Source organism: Rhinatrema bivittatum, chromosome 12, assembly GCF_901001135.1.
Source record: "Rhinatrema bivittatum chromosome 12, aRhiBiv1.1, whole genome shotgun sequence".
NCBI lineage: Eukaryota > Metazoa > Chordata > Amphibia > Gymnophiona > Rhinatrematidae > Rhinatrema > Rhinatrema bivittatum.
This window is the reverse complement of record NC_042626.1, coordinates 16,671,157-16,689,703: the sequence shown is the minus strand read 5'-3', so window position 1 is coordinate 16,689,703 and position 18,547 is coordinate 16,671,157. Positions and strand designations below refer to the sequence as shown.

The following is an 18,547-nucleotide window of genomic DNA, read 5'->3' as shown; positions in this document are numbered from 1 at the left end:
ATAGACACTGCTGCATCTCTTGTTGCTGTGAGGTGCTGAGAGCTGGTCTGCATCGGGCAGTGGTGACTTTTCCATGGCACGTCTTCAAGGCACTGAGCTCTTCAAACTGTGCAACTAGGACCAGCACGACTGAGGCAGGAGCTGGGCACGAAGCTTTGCTGTTCTGCTGCTGGCCAGGAAGGAGAGAGGGAGGATTCCAGTTTGTGGAGGGCAGGGACAGGATCAGAAACGGGGAGCTGGGCACCAGGTGGCGGCTGCAGGAAGGAAGGAAACACGGTGGTGATCCCATGGCTTGGTTGCCTGCTTTCCCAGGAGCAGAGCTCCTCCCTTTTCAGCAGTGATGTCATTGCCTTTGTGATGTCATGGTTCTGTGAGTGCTGGGAGGGGCTTCTCACAGAGGTCAGAGTGAGGGTGACCTTCATAAGAGTCCAGCAATTGGATTCCCTTTAGGTAAAGACACGTAGAGCCTCCCATTCCTGTCTCTGCCAATTCTCACCCTCTTGGAGGTTTCAGCCTTTTGCTTTTAGTGACTTTAAATCACTTTGAGAGTTCTTATCTTCATATTCCCAAAGGCTTTATCCTTTTATTTTATTTTAACTTAAAAGGTACATTTTATATTTTCTTCACAGGGATAACACCAACCTCTTGTGTGATTTTTGACCCTCTGCTGACCAATTTTATTGATTTTTCACCCCTCTGATATGGGCAGTAAAGTCCTTTCGGATCTGTCTCCAAAGCGCTTTTTTATTTTTATTTTTTAATAAAAGGAAACCTGCTTCCTTAATTTTAAGACACTGAGATACGTGGTGTCTGAGCTGCAGCCCTTTCTGGGACCGTTTATTCAGCTGTTGTGGTTACACCACGTCTTCTGTAAGCTGAAGATGCACTTTTAAACGCAGAGGGCTTTGGTTTTCCTGGAATTGTTTTGTCCTTACCCCAGGTGCAATCTCCTGCTGGCTGCAGACCCGGCCAAGATAGAGGAGGGAAAAGAGAGGGGCTGACGGTAAATCAGCAGAGAGCGTCAGGTCCAGAGCAGGATGTGATGCGTTTACCCAGAAGAGTGCCAATATATCACAGGAGGTACATTCGTTTCCTCATACAAATATTCCCACATCACACAAATAACCCATTTATTAATACATTATTGTATACAAACAGCACATAATTTAAAACGATGCCCCATATCTCCCCTTATAATCTCATTCACACTCACACCATTCATACCATATTCTTAAAACCCACAAATCCAAATTTATTACAGAAAATATTGGAATTTTGGTAAACCTTGGCTTTGAAAGGAGGTCTGGAGAAAAAAAATAAAGATTCACCGTGTCCTTAAAGGTAAGGGTTTGTGAAGAATATGCAGCAACATGGAACCAGAGTGAATAAATGATTGAAGAACGCGTGAGATTTAATACTGCAAGAGAAGACATTAATAGGAGAAGCAGTAAGAACATAAGAAAATGCCATACGGAGTCAGACCAAGGGTCCATCAAGCCCAGCATCCTGTTTCCAACAGCGGCCAATCCAGGCCATAAGAACCTGGCAAGTACCCAAAAACTAAGTCTATTCCATGTTACCATTGCTAATGGCAGTGGCTATTCTCTAAGTGAGCTTAATAGCAGGTAATGGACTTCTCCTCCAAGAACTTATCCAATCCTTTTTTAAACACAGCTATACTAACTGCACTAACCACATCCTCTGGCATCAAATTCCAGAGTTTAATTGTGCTTTGAGTAAAAAAGAACTTTCTCCGATTAGTTTTAAATGTGCCCCATGCTAACTTCATGGAGTGCCCCCTAGTCTTTCTACTATCCGAAAGAGTAAATAACCGATTCACATCTACCCGTTCTAGACCTCTCATGATTTTAAACATCTCAGCCATCTCTTATCCAAGCTGAAAAGTCCTAACCTCTTTAGTCTTTCCTCATAGGGGAGTTGTTCCATTCCCCTTATCATTTTGGTAGCCCTTCTCTGTACCTTCTCATGTGCACAATTAAGGAAAAAATCAAGAGTTATAGTCCCTGAGGAAGCCTAGGGTGGGCGAAACAAACAGGATCCTATAGTGTTGTTTGGATTTGTGGGTTTTAAGAATATGGTATGAATGGTGTGAGTGTAAATGAGATTTATAAGGGGGAATGTGGGGAGGGGGTAGTTTTAAATTGTGTTGTTTGTATACAATAGTGTATTAATAAATGGGTTATGTGTGATAAAGCAACCAAGTATACCCAGAAGAGTGTGCCACCCATGGGTACTCTGTGTGTGTGCTGAAGGCACAGACAGCACTGCCTGATCATCTCTGTGCTCCTGTAGTCTTGGTTTATTTCTCTTTTAAAAATGATTCTCTTGCCGAAAGGGTCCAACAGTGTCATGGGGAGCCTTTCTATACAGGTATTATTATTAATAGCTAGGGTGTGGGGACCCTTACATGTAATAAGCATGTAAAACCCCGTTCCTGTGTTTGTACCTTTCTCTCCTCTTACTGTAATGGACGCTGCTGCCAGCTGGTGGCCACCGCTTGTACTGCAGCCTCTGTAGATCGGGCCACAGTGCCTAGGTAGGAGGTTGAAAGGGGAAGAGTACTGGGGTCAGGCTAGGGAGGGGGGAGAGCGTGCTGGGGATGTGTTAGAAGGGAAAGAAGGCTGGGGTGAGGAAGGGAAAGGACAGAGAGTGTGTGTGTGTGTGTGTGTGTGTGTGTGTGTGGGAAAATACACCCCTCACCTTGTTTCACCCCACTGGTGGCAATTAAAGGGGGTAATCCCCGCCCCCCAACCTTAAGCCTTGGAAGCACTGACCGCGGGGGATGTTGGGGCAGTGAGTGTAGGTACGGATCTGGCTTTTTCGCTAGCATACGGGTAGTTCTGAGAGCTGGGGGTATCGAACAGTGAGGGGGGGTGGGAGCCCTTATGTGTAGGAATTACTGATATCTTCCGGGGGGGGGGGGAGGGGTACAGTGATATCTAAAAGTGTGGAGGAAAGAGGCCCTTATCCACAGTATTCTTGATATTTGGGTGGGGGAGGGCAGTATTCTCCAATCTACTCTTGTCATGCCATCAAAGAAATGAATTAAGTCTGGCAAGATTTCCCCCTTGTGAAATGAAGTTTAATTAAACAAAACCCAAGTCCGAGAAGAGTCTGCATACAGCCCACTGTCGGTTGCAGTCGTAGTCACCAAGGAGGGCTTTGGAACGTGCTGGGAGCTTTATTAGTATTAATTTCAGCCAGGAGGCTTCATCCAGCTCCAATCAGAACCGGCCCCTGCTGAGCTGCAGCATCACAAGGCTTCATTTGCAGGAAGCTGGGGCAAAAGGGCCACAGTTTCCCCCTCCCAACTGGGCTGAACCGTCACAGGTACCTCCGGACCTCTAGGTGTCACCGTTGCACCATGACTGACATTTCCTGCCCTCCCCCCAACCCCCAGGGGTTGTGAGTGCTTCCTCCGCAGCAGCCCCAGCCGAGCAGGGGAGCAGAAAACCAGACCCAGGAATCGAGCCCAGATTCTCCGCATGGCAGAGCACAGCAGGATGGCCGTTGAAGTGGGTTTCTAACTTTGTATTCAGCCCTTTTTAAATTTTTTTTAAAGATGATTAAAATTAATGTCATGCATAAAAGCCCTGCAAATTGGGGACTCGTCATAATAAGCTGCGCTAGGCAGAGGGCACAGTTTTACCGTCGGTTGCGTGCACCATCTGTGCTGAACCCAGGTTTCTGTGCATAAATCATGTTGTGTGCACATCAGACCCGTCCAAGAGCCTCCTCCCAGCCTCCTGAGTTGCGATGTGTGATCAGCCTGCGCTGAGCCACGTTTTAGCCCAGGTCTGCACACATTTTAAGTTCCTGATTCATTAGCATACCATTTGCTTACTGCATCGGGAGTACATGCGTATTTGGTCAGCCACAAGAATTTTGAGAACCTGGAGGGTCTTAGCTGTCCCCTCAACCCCAGCCACTCTCATCTATCTCTTTCTCTCTCTCTGGTCCTTTCTTCCCTCCACCGGTTCTCTCTTTCTCACTCTCCCACACCAGCATTTACAGTCCTTACGGCTTACAGCAAACGACACGAAGTCACAGGAGACCCAACGTTCATAAAGTCAATACAACATTTATTCATTTATTAAAAATCTGGCTGCATTTTGGATGTTGACTCTCTTAGTAATAGATGGAACACACAAACACATCAACGTACATTAAAAGGTGAAATGAGAGTTCACAGTATCACTAGGGATTTTCACCATTGCTGTGCTTACATAACATGCTCAGTCTCAAACAGCAGGTAAACTGCTCTCTTCCTAAAAACTTGGATGTGCATTTGTTATAGTACAAGCAGGAAACAGAGAATTTGCGTAGATTTTTAATAATGAGATACAGGCATACCCTTCATTTTCTCGTGTTTACTAGAAAGTCGGCAAGTTACACGCAGAGCGCCGAATCGGAGGAAACAAATGCACATCCCTAATAAAATTGCGTTACAATAAACTCTGTCTTTAACAGTGATTACAGTGTGTGAAGAAACCTCCAGGACATTGGAATAGATCCTTCGCGTTGGCAAACCTATCGGAGACTCAACACGTTTTAAAACCCAGGAAATGTTGACCTTGAATGCCACTTCAGGGGCAAGAAGGTGAAAACCTGACTTTCCAAACCTTATTGATATCAGAACAGGGTTGGATCTGGCTCGGACCTCTGAAGAATCAGCTTTGTGTTCCACCCAAGCCCCAGCTGGAATTGGTTCTGCAGACTCAGCCAGCTGCGACCTGGGAGCCTGAGCAGAGATACCAGGCAATGGGTTGGCTTTCTTTGATCGGTAACTGGAATCGGCCATAACCTCCCAACCCAGACCAAGGCAGTCTTGTGCTGGGTGGGTGATACGGTCTGAGAGGTGGAGGGGAAGGGGCTTCGGGGGAAACAGCTGATGACCCTGGAGGCCTAGACCCCAGATGGAGATGTCTTGCAGAACCAAAAGACCAATATCCTCATCCCAGCTGCCTGCTTGTCGCATCTCGAGGTTCCTCTAGTCAAAATTATAGTACAGGCAGAGAGAAAGAAACATGGCAAATATCTGAAAAAGACAAGAGCAAAGGAGTCATGAGGCACTGCAGCTGTAAACCCAAGGCATGTCTTCTTGCACAAAGAATCACATGCATTTGTGAGCAGCCTTGATTTAGCTATTTTTAGCACTTGGTCCAGTGCATTCTGGGGGCTACGGGCCTGACTGTGCTACTGACATAGGGACTCCAGCTAAGTAGCATGGAGAATGCTTGGCATGGCAGATCTGGAAAGGGGATGATTAGAAGTGCCCCACTGGACACTGACTCTTTTTATAGCGACCGTAAGCAATACCCCAGAACCTCCATCGTCAGATTAACTTGTAGGAGACGTGATAGGACCTGCGAGGGGAAGGAAATCGGCATAGATCAACCCGTATCTAACGTTCTTAACTTCCCCCAATATTATTAGAACCCCCCCTGTTCCCCGAGCCCTCTTACCTCAATGCCCAGGACGCTCAGGCCCACGGCTCCTGTAACAGAGCTGTATCTCTTTAAGGTTTTGGCGATGGTTGAGAAACAGCCCTGGGCAAAAAAAAGGAAAACCAGCAGTTGGAAACAGGGCAGGGCGACACCAGCTCTCCTGGCAATCTCTTGACTGGGGCGACTGTCCCTAACCCACGGGGTGTATGCAGAGTCCGCAAGCTATGCTGCATCAGCCCTAAATGGAACCACCCCCTCTCCCCGCCTACAGTGAAAATGGGCAGGTACAAAGCACGCATGTTAAAAAGTGACCGGGTGGGGGAGGGGGAAGCAGTACGTGCACTTTTGGAAATCCCATAACTATGCGCTGATTTCCTCACCTGACCTGAACATGCCAGGAGGGACCCCTCCCTTACGGCGGGGAGAGGAGCATACTTTCAGCTGCACCGGAGAAGGGGCAATGTTCAGTCAGGGCCGTTTCGTCCTGGGTGAATACCTTTTGGTCCTCGCTCTCCCCGGGTCGTGCATCCTTTCCAAGAGGATCACAAGAGGTCGTGTTGGAGATGTGCAAGGTCCAATCCCTTGGAGCCACAAAACCCTGCCAATCAACGAGTCCTGGCTCTTGTGACATGACGGCTGACGGGGTCAATTCAGTGTTTTAAGTCCTCCTGGCTGCCTTGCAGGAGCTGTCCAGAAGGTCATATGAATTCATCTGGTACTGGAGTAGGTGCCTGAATCTGTTTTCTTATCCCCACATCACGATTTCCTCTGGATACACTGATTACCTAGTTATTTTGAAATCCATCCCCACAGATACCCTGCTCTCTGTCCCTTGTTACCTGTTATTGAGGTACCCAGCTTTTCCCTGGATACACCGCTCTCTGTCCCTGGTTATTGAGGTATCCGGCTTCCCCTGGATCCATTGCTTTGTAATCCTGGTTATTGAGGTATCCAACTTCTCCCTAGATTCATTGCTTCCTGTACTTGGTTATTGAGGTACCCAGCTTCTCCCCAGATACACCGCTCCCTGTCCCTGGTTACCTGTTATTGAGGTATTCAGTTTCTCCTGGATCCATTGCTTTGTGACCCTGGTTACCTGGTTATTGAGGTATCCAACTTCTCTCTTGTTCCAATGCTGTCTGCCCTGGTTACCTGGTTATTGAGGAACCTAGCTTCTCCCTAGTTTCCAGTGCTCTGTGACGCTGGTTATTGAGAGATCCAACTTCTCCCTGGATATACTGCTTTCTGTCCCTGGTTACCTGGTTATTGGGGTACCCAGCTTCTCCCTGGATCCATTGCTCTGTGACCCTGGTTACCTGATTATTGAGGTACCCAGCTTCTCCCTGGATACATCGCTCTCTGTCCAGGATTTTTCTTGTGAGCATTGAAAGGTCCCTTCGGCAGCAGGCATCTGGCCATGGCGTTGAGGGATATATCTCATGAAAATAAGAAGCATTCCCAAAATCTTCAGCTCTAGAAACACCACAGCATGAGAACTGCAACCAGAGAAAAGGATAAAACTCTTCATTTCAAAAATCACAGTTAGCAATCTCTGACATTTACACATTTAGAAATGAAATAATTGTGAAGGGGTCAGATCTGGAAGTCAAGCCATCATGTTATCAAAAGTCAAGATAAGATGTGCCTGAACTTTAATGAGAAAGAACAATTATCATTATCAGTCACTTCCATCCTCCTACTGTTTTCACCCTTCAAACCCCCACGTTGGGCGCCACCAATGGATATTCACATTCCCTCCCTGGCCAAGGACTGGAGGGCGAGTCTCACAGAAAGAGCATAATGTAGTAGATGACAGCAGAAAATCCCCAGTTGGACCATCCAATCTGCACAGTTATTCCAGTCCATGCTGCTAAAGATATACCCCAGCTGCCAGTCATAGAAGTGTGCCTGCTTGTATGATATCACTCCTTACCCAGGACACTTTTTTTGTCTTCTGTTTTGGGTTCTCTACCATCCCAGGCAGGTGAACATACAAGTTCCTACACCCAATCCAATACCCATTAGCCACCGCCCTCTTCCTCTTGCTACTCCGGCCTGCAACAATCCAAGCAGACACCCAAACCAGTGAGAACATTGCCTGAATGTCCAACCACCTGGGTCCTCCCAGCCATCACCAACCGGCCATCACCGATCTGGTTGCTTTCTGGAGAGTTGTAGCCTATAGGAACCAACCCAGGAACCCCATGGCCTGCTGTGTCTTTAGGTTTACTCTCTCAGTGCTGTTCCTACCACTGCCTTCCTTATCTGACCCAAGCATGTCCAGATTCCCTTACAAGTGCTGGCCAGCACCGCCTCTACTGGTAGGATATTCTGGGCTTTGTCATCTTCCTCTCTGATTCTTACAATGCAGTACTTAATTCAACATCCAGACCCTCTTCCATTTCGTAACACCAACTTTTCTGACATTCATACAGCCACCAAAACTAGCATGGCCATTGTCCAGACCCATCCAGCCTCTCCATGCTCACTAATGTTTTGGCTTTAACCATGGTCTCCCCTTGCTGATTACCCTAGCCTTCTTGGAAGTATCCAAGATTCGTCTTGGACGTATCCAAGACGAATCTCTTGGCACTGCCCTTACACCAGCAGGGCCTCACCACAGTAGCAAGGCTAACTTCCCTCTCTCTACACAGCTTGCATACCATCACCTCTACCACAGACCCAAGCCCACAGGACAGGAAACGGGAAATTGAGTCTCCCACATTCCACAGTGCTAAGGCCAAGCCATGGGGCTTTGAAATACCTAAGTAAAAGCTGAAGGATCACACTAGGTTACTAGATTTAAATCCTCTGAAAACTTCCCCTTTCTAATATACTCCTCTGATAAAAGTTTGCTAGGGGGCCAACCTAATGGTTTAGTGGCAGCGCTATGCACTGCTATGTGGAGGACGTGGGTACAGTTTCTGGGTCAAGTTTTCCACTTCCCAGCTCAACTGGAGCTGGAGATCCTGTGGGAGCGGTGTTCACAGCCTCTGGAGGCCAGGATGTCTCGGTCATTGCACAATGGTGACACCTATGGGTTAGACTTTGATTCATGTTAGCTGGGTTCCAGAAGGAGCCACAACTGGCTGAGAACTGTTGATGCAGTGGTTGGGCTGAATTGAGAGGATATAAAATAGGGGAACCCCCATCCCCACCTCCAGAACAACTGTGAAAGAAGGCTTATGGAGCTAGAGCCCGAAAGTAGCCAGTCCCAAAAGAAGCAGTAGGAACCGTACATTATTGAGCAAGGTAAATGAGTGCATCTGGACTAATGTGAATGCGATGACCTTACAGCGATCATTATGGTGTTCCAGGAACTGGAGAAGACATCCGAGGAGTTGTCTCCTTTGTAATGCATCTGGAGCTCAGCCAGGTAGAATTCTCTATTAATCTGCACCAAAAGCAAGAAGATAATGCAGTTATTTCAACCAGGAGATGTTGTAAGAGTCTTACATGTTAACACATGGGTGGAAAAAGCCGAACCCACAAGGCCTTGGGATCAGAACTAGACTTATTCTGTCAGTATGTGAACCTAAATGCAGCTGGGTTCAGAGAAACCGGACCTGGCTATTGACTGCTATGATTTACAGAGGCCCTGATTGGTAACGGTGGCTGAAAGGGAGTGCTCCAGGAGGGGAGCAGGGACACTAGGCCCGTCATCACACTTACACGATGGTGGAATACTGATATAATGAGCCCTTGCATCCCTAAAGCAAAAGATCAGTATTGTAGAAGGAAAGGGTGGACAAACACACTTTTTCAGTGTACACACACACAGTCACACATGCACCATGCTGTTGTGCTCACATTATCTCTCAGACACGCAGTGCTATTACTTTCCATTATCTGTCTCTGTATCATGCTGCATAGATCTGGTATATATGTATATACCTATGATTAATAATAATGTGTACACACACAGAAACTCACAGGTGCACTATACTCTGTGTGTCCTCACAGTCACCCATACCCTGTCTGACAGACAGACCACCATGTGCACACAGGCACATTGTCTCACATATACTTTTACAGAAACAGTGCCACGCGCACACACTTACATTGTCTCAGTCACACATACCCTGTTTGACAGACACACTGTGATGCGCGTACACACACACTGTCTCACAGACACTGTTTTACAGATATAATATCACACACACGCACTCACACCATCTCACAGTCACACATTCCTTGTTTGACAGACATATTGAAACATGCACACACACACACACACTGTTTTTACAGACACATTGCCATGCACACACACACTTTCACATTCATACACACTGTATTACAGATACAGTGCTACGCACACACACTCACACTATTTCACAGTCATACATACCTTGTTTGACAGACCACTGCCACGCACACACATGCACTGTCTCACAGACAGTGTTTAACAGAAACACACACTATCTCACAGTCACCCGCACCCTGTTTTACAGACACACTGCCATGTGCACACACTCAGGCTGTCACACAGGAACTGTTTTAGAGAAACAGTGCCATGCACACACACACACACACATACACTGACTCAGTGACACGCACTCTGTTTGACAGACACACTGCCACACACACACATGCACTGTCTCACAGACAGTGTTTTACTGAAACACACACTATCTCACAGTCACACGCACCCTGTTTGACAGACACACTGCCATGTGTACACACTCAGGCTGTCTCACAGGAACTGTTTTACAGATACAGTGCTACACACACTTGTTCAAACTGTCTCACAGCTGGAGATCTGAAAGAGGGAAAATGTCCACTGAATGCCAGAGTAAGGCTCTTTTTTTTTAATTATTGCAGGACATTTAATCCTCTGGCTTTGGCAATGATTATTTCACCATCCTGTCCCCTATGGGGTGTGTGGCAAAATTATCCCTGCATGCTTTACAGCAGTGGTTCCCAACCCTGTCCTTGGGACACCCTAGCCAGTCAGGATTTTCAGGATATCCACAATGAATATGCATGAGAGAAACTTCGCATGCATTGCCTCCATAATATGCAAATTTTCTCTCATGCATATTCATTGTGTCAGCGTTGGGACTCACTGCTTTACAGGTTCTGAATCTCAGCCAAAAGACCCAAGAAAGGTCTTAGCGCAGACCATGCACTTGGATCTGAGCCAAAAAGGCAGAGAGCAACAATTCACTGTATTTGATCTGAAGAGAAAGCAGCGAGGCATGGACTTAATGAAAGAAAGAGGGCGGTACGGTGGGGAATCACCTGGCAGCCTTTGTACCTTTTTGCTGTAGGTGAGGGCTAAAATTGCTCCGACAAGTTCCACTGTGAAGAGAAGCAGGATCAGCACAAAGAACTGGAAAGAAAAAAAAGAGGCAGAGTTATGGGCAGAGCTGTGATAAGATCTTCCAGCAGAGCTAAGTCCAGTGCTGAAGTAGCCACCAGAGCTGGATCCCTCCTTCCGAAAGCTGCAACACCTTGTTGTCTTCTTTTTACCCCAAATTCTCTTCTTTAGCTGCTGACAGCCAATTCCCAACCACATGCTAACTACAGGGAGTTTTTATCCTCTTCCCATGACAAACTCCACCTGCAAACCTGTTCCCTTGTTGATAGTTACAGCTCCTTAAGAGTCTGCAAGTGGAATACCCGCCCTGCCCCTTCTGATCCAAGCAAGAGGTTAAATGTGAGATACGTTCTCCACTGGGGACGGAGGGGGTTTTCTCAAGATTATTTCATTCTGAATGCATAGGAAAGGTGGGTGAGGGGACAGTGGCCGGGGCTGAAGCCTTGATAAATGGAGCTATTTCTACCTCTTATTGCGTCAAGACTAAATAGTGACAAGCCAGGACACCTCAAACTCTTCCTCTACTCTTGTCCCCCCCCCCCGCTTCCCTTTTCAACCACTGCCCCTCTTCCTCTCCCATCACTGACACCTGTTCACTGTGAAGAGGTCATCCAGGCTCTCAAGGAAACGCCCTCCTTTCTGGACCACATCCCCTTCACCAACATCTCCCTCCTCCTTCCCGATTCGTAATCCGACGCCCAGATGCCCCGTGTCTTACCACCAAAACTACAGGCTGATGCAATATGGGGTGCGTGAAAAACGGGCGCCGTCCTAACGCGCGCCCATCCGCCTCTCCCGGGCGCGCGATGCAGTATGCTAATGAGCCGCTGCGTTAAACGGGAGGCGCTAGGGGAAGTTGTGCATCCCCAGCGCCTCCCCGGCATTGGGTGCCCGGGAGAAGTGGATGTGCGCGGCTTAGGAAAGCAGACGCTTAATTTTAAGAGCATCCGTTTTCCTAACCCAAGACTTTTGTTTTTTTAAATTATTTTTCCATGTTGCTTTCTGTGGTTCCTCCGACTTAATATTTCAACGAGATTAAGTATTTTCTGCTTTTCTATTCAACTTTTGGGCCTCCTCAAGACTTAATACAGCTCTGAGGCTGGCGTTAATTTTTGAGGGTTAAAACGTGCGTAATTTTTTACGTAGGGGATACTAGCTAATAGCCTCATCAACATGGCATTTACATGTGATGAGCGTTATTAGCTATGCGCTGGTTTGGATGCGCTGATCCCCTTATTGCATCAGGGGTTATGGCCGCCCATGCAAAACACACATCCAAGCGCGGGTTGACTGGTGCGCGAGCCTGAGCGCACGGTATTGCATCAGCCTGAGAGTGAGGCTGTTGTCTGACCCAGCCAGCCACCCTGTTGATGGTGATGTATGTTCCATGCAAAGAAGTCCAACCTTCTAGGAAGCCCAGCACAGCCGTCCCATCACTCTCTGCCCACTGGCTTGTATTTACCCCTCTGAATTTCCATTTGACTGAGTATACGCAAGACCCCTCCTTCAGTTCTTCTCCCTATTCCCCTGCAACGGCCCTTACCCCCGTGCTTTGTCTGTACCAAGCAGGTTTAAATTCTGTCACATTTCTGCTCATCACTTCCTTTGCCTGTAGGATATTCTGGCATCTACCATGCTAAAAATAGTATTCTTTCATATGTTTCTCTAACCTTCCACCCTGCAATTTCATATCTTGACTCCTTGTCCCTGAATTTCCTTTTCTAGCAACAATTTAGAAAATGTCACCTCCCTATATATAAATCAAATCAGTTCTTCAGCCCTTCCTGAATTCTTCCCAGTGATTTTTCTGGAAGCGCGTGGCTTCCTAATGTGTGCGTTACACTTTAGAGAGAGAGGTTTGTGGCTTTATGAGATGTGACCTTTGCAGAAGGGGTGTACCCTTATGTATATTTGTGTGGCCTCCAGGGGAGTTTGTGATGTTCTGCCATGTGTGCAACAGTTGGACAAGCCTGTGGCTCCAGGGGGTGGGAGGGCTTCTCTCCCAAGCATCTGAGGGGGCTTGAAGCAGGTGATAGCAGGGCTGCAAAACCCATGCCACCCACTGCAAGGTGGCACAAATGAGCTGCAGGGGCCTTTGGTAAGCCCACCAGATGAAGCTTAGGCACAAAGCAACCAGATGGCTTGGTCACCTTGTATGTGGGAGCCTCAAACTCTCAGGAGAGTCTCCCATGCAAACTAGAGATACCACAAAGTGAAGCTGGGGGCTTGTCTCTCTCTTCATAACCAATGATAACACCACAGTGGGACCTGAGGACCCCCCCTCCTTAGGTTCATTCATCCCTCAGTGCGCTCAACTTGGCCCCGTGGGGTTTTGCTGTTGGAAAGCTCTCATGAGAGACCTCTCTCGGAAGACTAAATGAGTCTCGTTCACCATTAATTATCATTTTATGCCGCCAAGAGCACTGGATTGTTGTGGCTTATAAATACTGTACAGGGCCTCTATCATAGCAAACTGGCTGGAAGACAATAGCAAGTACATCACCCTCAGGAGCCTCACTCACCACCATCAGCAGGATCTTGCTCTCTCGGATGGCTCCGAAGCAGCCAAGGAACCCCAGCAAGGCCAGAAAGACGCCGACAATGAGCAGGATGAAAGCGCCGGTGCTCAGGATGGGGTTGGAGGTGACGATGCTCTGAAATCCCTCAGGGTCTGCAACAACCCAAATCCCAACGCCAAGGAGACAGATGCCCCCCACCTAGGAGCAGGAAACGCTGTTACACTGAGCGCAGAGAGAGATGCGCAGGCGCCGGGGGTAACTTTCCAAATAAGGAAAGAGCGGAGCAGCCTCTGCCCTTCACCTCGACTTTCCCCGTATTAGGCTGGAAGTGCTTCATCTGGCCATTGGGGCACCCCCTCTGCTGGGATATGGGAACATATTTCCAGCGGGGGGGCTTGTAAGTGAAATCACAAGCCACCGCTAGGGCAATATGTTCCCATAATATTATTTCTTCATTTTATAGTTTTATTCGTTGCTGTTATATTCTGACTTCCATTCCTTCACAACTTCGACAACCAAAGTCAGTTTTTCCTGGAGTTTGGCAGCCAAATTTCAGAAAAATCAGCTGTCATCTAATTTTTTTGGGGAGACAGGTGAGGGAAGCCTATAACATCAGATAGGAATGTTTTAAAGGCTTTGGTTTCTGCTCATCCACTTCGGGAATCGTTTGCAGATTTTTAAATCAAATTTCCTCGCATCATTAATTTAGGGACGTCCCTCCATCCTTCCAGACCTGGAAGTGGGATTCCTCACTGAACCCTGCTTTAGACGAAAAAGTTACGCTTGGTAAGCAATTGAGGAAGTGTAGAGCACTCCCGAAACGGCATCACCCGGGTTTATAAAGCTTAAAGAGTAAGTTAGTCACAGGGGAAAAAAAAATGAAGTAAAAGAAATCAGATCACAATAAACATTGTAAACCAGCCTTTAAGCATTGGAAATGAGAAATTAAAAGGCTGTTAGCAAACAATTAGGACAGGCAGACAGAGAACGACCTGAGCAGCTCTTGAAAACTGTAGCTCAGTTTCCAGGTCTCAAGAAAGAGGTTTCCATTGATTCTTTGTCCTAAACAGCGGAAGATTTGGCAAATGATTTTAAACTATTTGGGCTGAGTTTTCTAAGGGTGGCAGGATCCTGGCATTAAGCGTAACGCTGAGGATGATTTGTGCACCCCTGGGATGGAGGGAGGGGACTTTCAGTCTCCTTCGCTGGAGATTGATGTTATTGGTAAAAGTCACTGGAAGTTATTCAAGCTGGAAGTGGAATTTGGAATGGAAATCATTTGTTCTTCTGAATTGGATCCAGTGCCAACAGAACGGTTAACAATTATTCCAGTTTGAAAGGTGGTGTAGTGCAGGTTCTCTTTAAGATTTCACAGATTCATCCGATCTTAAAGAAGGATGATTTCGCTTGGGTCCTATCGTCCGGTGACGAAGTTAATAGAAAAGTGGTAGGTTCTTAATTATCAGACTATGCTGAAAGAGTTAATGCGCTTCAACCCAGCCAACCAGGATCCAGGAAAGACTGTAGTTGGGAGGTAGCTTTAATAGCATTAACTAAGAAACAGGCCGATGCGATACAGGCGTGTGAAAAATGGACGCTCATGATTGAGTGCCCGCTGTCCTAACACGCGCCCATCCACCTCTCCCGGGCGCTCCGTTAAAAAGGAGGCGCTAGGGGAAACTGTGCATCCCTAGCGCCTCCTCTACATCGGGTGCACGGATTAGGGAAACCGACGCTCGTTAATTGAGCATCCGTCTTCCTAACCTGACCGCTGGCAAGAATTTTTTTTTTTTTACTTGTTTTTATCATCTTACTCCTTTCTTCGGTTCCTCTGACTTAATATCGCCAGGATATTAAGTCAGAGGAACTACAGAAAAGCAGTATTTTCTGCTTTTTTTTGTTAATTTTAGAGGCTCGTCAAGACTTAACGCCTGCTCTGGGGCAGGCGTTAATTTTTTGAGAGTACAAATGTGCGCATCAGACGCACATTTGTTTTTTACATAAGTGGGTAATAGCCTCATCAACATGAATTTACCTGCGATGAGCGCCATTAGCCTCGCATGTTTTGGATGTGCTCATCCCCTTATTGTGTCAGGGGTTATGGGTGCCTGTCCAAGCGCGGGATAACCAGGGCGCTAGCCTGAGCGCACGGTATTGCCTCGACCTGAAAGCGAGGCTGGATCTGGATAAAGGGCAGGATTGTCTTGGTGGTGTCGGGTGCCATGAGCTCAGCTTCTGACACAGCAGATCCTGAGTCCTTCTTGTTACAACTGAAAGAGCTTGGAATGACAGGGACAGTTCTCGGGGTGGGTTCAAGTCCCTCCTCATGCAACCGTTTTACCAAATTGGATGGGGTGAGGGAGTCTCAGAGTTAAAGCGAATGATTTGTGGAGCCCCTCAAGGGTCTGTCCCCCCCCCACTCCCATTGCTTTTTAATGTATTTTTTAGCACTGTAGCTGCCCCGACTCACACTTACGGCTTTTCTTGTTACCTGTGGGTTGAGAACACTCACATCCTATGCATCCTATGCTGACCCTGCGGCTGTAAAATCATGAAATTTAATTATTGATAAACTGTTTAATCATGAGCTGAAAATGCATCCCCATTTCGTTTACCAGCCACACTGCTGGTGATGAAGCAGCTCCTCCGATTTGTTGGACTTTATAGTGAGAGGAAGATCGCTGCGATTATTATTTCTACTGTTAAAACTCTCATGATGTTTCTGTGCAAAGTATTTTCTTTGTATTAATATTTTGAAGTATTAGAAATAAAGGAAAAAAAACAAAAAACAACCTAGCTCCTTCGATGGAGGGAACAGGCGTGGAGGAGGAACCGAGTTCTTAGCGCGATGATCTGTGAACCTGGGAAACCAGCGTTCAAATCCCGCTGCTGCCCCGTGGGCAAGTCGCTTTACCCTCTATTGCCTCAGGTACAGAACACAGATTGCGAGCCCTCTCTCTGCTGCATGTGTTTTTAATAATGAGGTACGCACGTGTACTCTACATTTTCCCACATGTACTATAAAGTCGGTGAGGTACGCGCGTACCGCCGAATCGTGGGACGCAAATGCACATCCCTAGCATACAGGGCAGGTTTGTCACCACAGAGAGAGCTGCGTCAGCCCTGAGCTCCCCAGCTCTGAGAGTTAAAAGGATACAGCGTCGGAGGCTTGGTACAGCAAGGTACCAAGCCTCCGACGCTGTATCCTACCTACCAGTGCTCCCAGCCCGCAGTGGCTCAGCCCAGCAAGTGAACGGAAAGTGACCCTCCCAGGTTGGCCTGAAAGTTTCCAGAAGCAGAAGATGGGGGATTCATTTCCCCCATCAGTCCCTCCAGGAATAAAGGACTCGTCTCCTAGTGGAGTAAAGCAGTCACCAGTGATCCTATGAGCCCTCTGCCTGTAGATGAAACCCCCAGCCAGCAGACCTAAAAGAGGGGGGAGATGAGGGTTGGGGAGCCAAGCCCAACATTTGTTTCAGAAAATGAATACTTACAAATATGAGCACGTTGAAGGCGAACATCAGATACTTCATACAGAGTAGGACGCCCATCCCATCACCTGTAAGAGAACAGAGCCAGCAGCTCAGAGTCTGCCTGCAGCCCTCCCTAGAGAGCTGTGCGCATGCCGCATGCTTTCTGCACGCGTGGCACGCGCGTTCCAGACAAAGAACATGCGTCGTCCTATGGGGAGAATAATTCAAGTTTCTGCTATTTTCTCTGGCTAGGATAATTCTGACACCTGCATAAATACGATCCCCGCAGTGGTAAAAGGTTCTTGTTGGTTTTCAGCATGCGCATGAAAAATTATGTTTTATGTTTTCCTTTTATTTTGTTCATTTCATTTCATTTTCCCAGCTGTAGAGCTTGTTTTTCCCATTCGTTTTAGTGCCAATGCACGTTATATTTTTACAATGCGCGCACCTTGGCAGAATTTGTAAGTAGCGCATTCTAAAACGTCCTAAACGACACAAACCATAATTTGCTCAATTTTTCTGTTGTTTCAAATGAGAAATGAAACAAAACAAGGAATATCGTTAGTATTTTTCATGTCGTTTTAAAATGGAGGCACATCCCAAGTACAAACACCTGTATGGTTTACTGAGCAAAGGCAACTGGGGCGCAAAATTCATCAAGGAGGCACTGAAGAAAAATGGAAGAAATTTAAAGAGATGTGACAAAGCTGCCTGGCAGCATGCGAGCAGCCACAGAAACCAAATGTAAGCAGGGGAAAGTAATTTCCCTGGGGATTTGTGTCATGCAAGAGAAATGGCAATTTGCAGAAGGCTTCAGAATGAAAGACTGGAAACCAGGACTGGCACAAGGGGCTGCTGATATCCTAGTCATTAGGGGAGAGATTGTCCTGGTATTCAGGATGCAATGCGTCTGATGGATGTTAATGGACCCCCTTGGGCATCTCATGGTCAAATCTGCCGCCAAAGCATCAAATTCTAACAGCTTTGGTGGAGGACTTTATGATAAATTGTCCGTGGTTGATGCTGTCTCTCGCTGCCTCAGTCTGCAGGTCTCTGGCCCCGAGAGACCCGTGGGACAGAAGCATCATCACTTTCTGCTCCCATTTGCTCGTTGCTAACCAGGCTGGGCTGCTACCCTGGGCTTGTGCTGGCCACTGGGGTAGCGCTGGTTTTAGCAGGTCAGCACAATGATGCCAGCTGACCAGGCGACCTGAAGGTCACTTGTGCCCGGTCACCTTGTCTGACTTACAATCCGGATCCGGAAGACTGACTGTGAACAGTGGATTTAGGTTTCTGCACCACTCTGGTTACACATTAAATCAAGGCCATCCCTGGCATCTGCCTCTTGCCATTGCAAACCAATGTCACATTAGAGTCAAAGTCATTGACGAGCCTGAACCTAATCATGAAATCAGATCCCCCCAGCCAGTTTGTTTACATTCTCCCTATGACTTTAAACCAGTGTTTTCGGATGATTAAGTACCTATGAGGCTTCAGTTACCTTCCTAACCAAGAATTGCAAATCAGTCCTTGGCATCCACTGCTAGAGATGTCTTCCTTTATCAGAAGCCCATCTGGCAGGAAATCCTTTATTGACAAAAGTGAGGAGAAGTCCAGACAGGTTGTTTTTTTCTTTCTGCTTTCAGCTCAATCAGAAGCAGCTTCCGCTCCCCATTTTTATATTCCCCCACCCAGCTCACTGAGCCCTGGTGCAGCAGTAAATGTTCTTGCCTGGAAGCGAGCCAGTGCCATTTTGGATTATGGCAC

The 18,547-nt window shown here is 47.2% G+C and overlaps 1 protein-coding gene across 1 annotated transcript; it reads right to left on the bottom strand.

Moving 5' to 3' along the window:
• Window positions 1-4,227: 4,227 nt before the first annotated feature.
• LOC115074593 (tetraspanin-18-like) lies at window positions 4,228-16,864 on the bottom strand. The gene is made up of 7 exons (XM_029574173.1): window positions 16,802-16,864; window positions 13,311-13,505; window positions 10,726-10,800; window positions 8,764-8,862; window positions 6,785-6,964; window positions 5,487-5,570; window positions 4,228-5,059 (listed from the first exon to the last, which is right to left on the bottom strand). The coding sequence occupies exons 1-7, from the start codon at window positions 16,856-16,858 to the stop codon at window positions 5,012-5,014; spliced, it is 738 nt and encodes a 245-aa protein (XP_029430033.1). The 5' UTR covers window positions 16,859-16,864; the 3' UTR covers window positions 4,228-5,011.
• Between the last annotated feature and the right edge of the window lie 1,683 nt (window positions 16,865-18,547).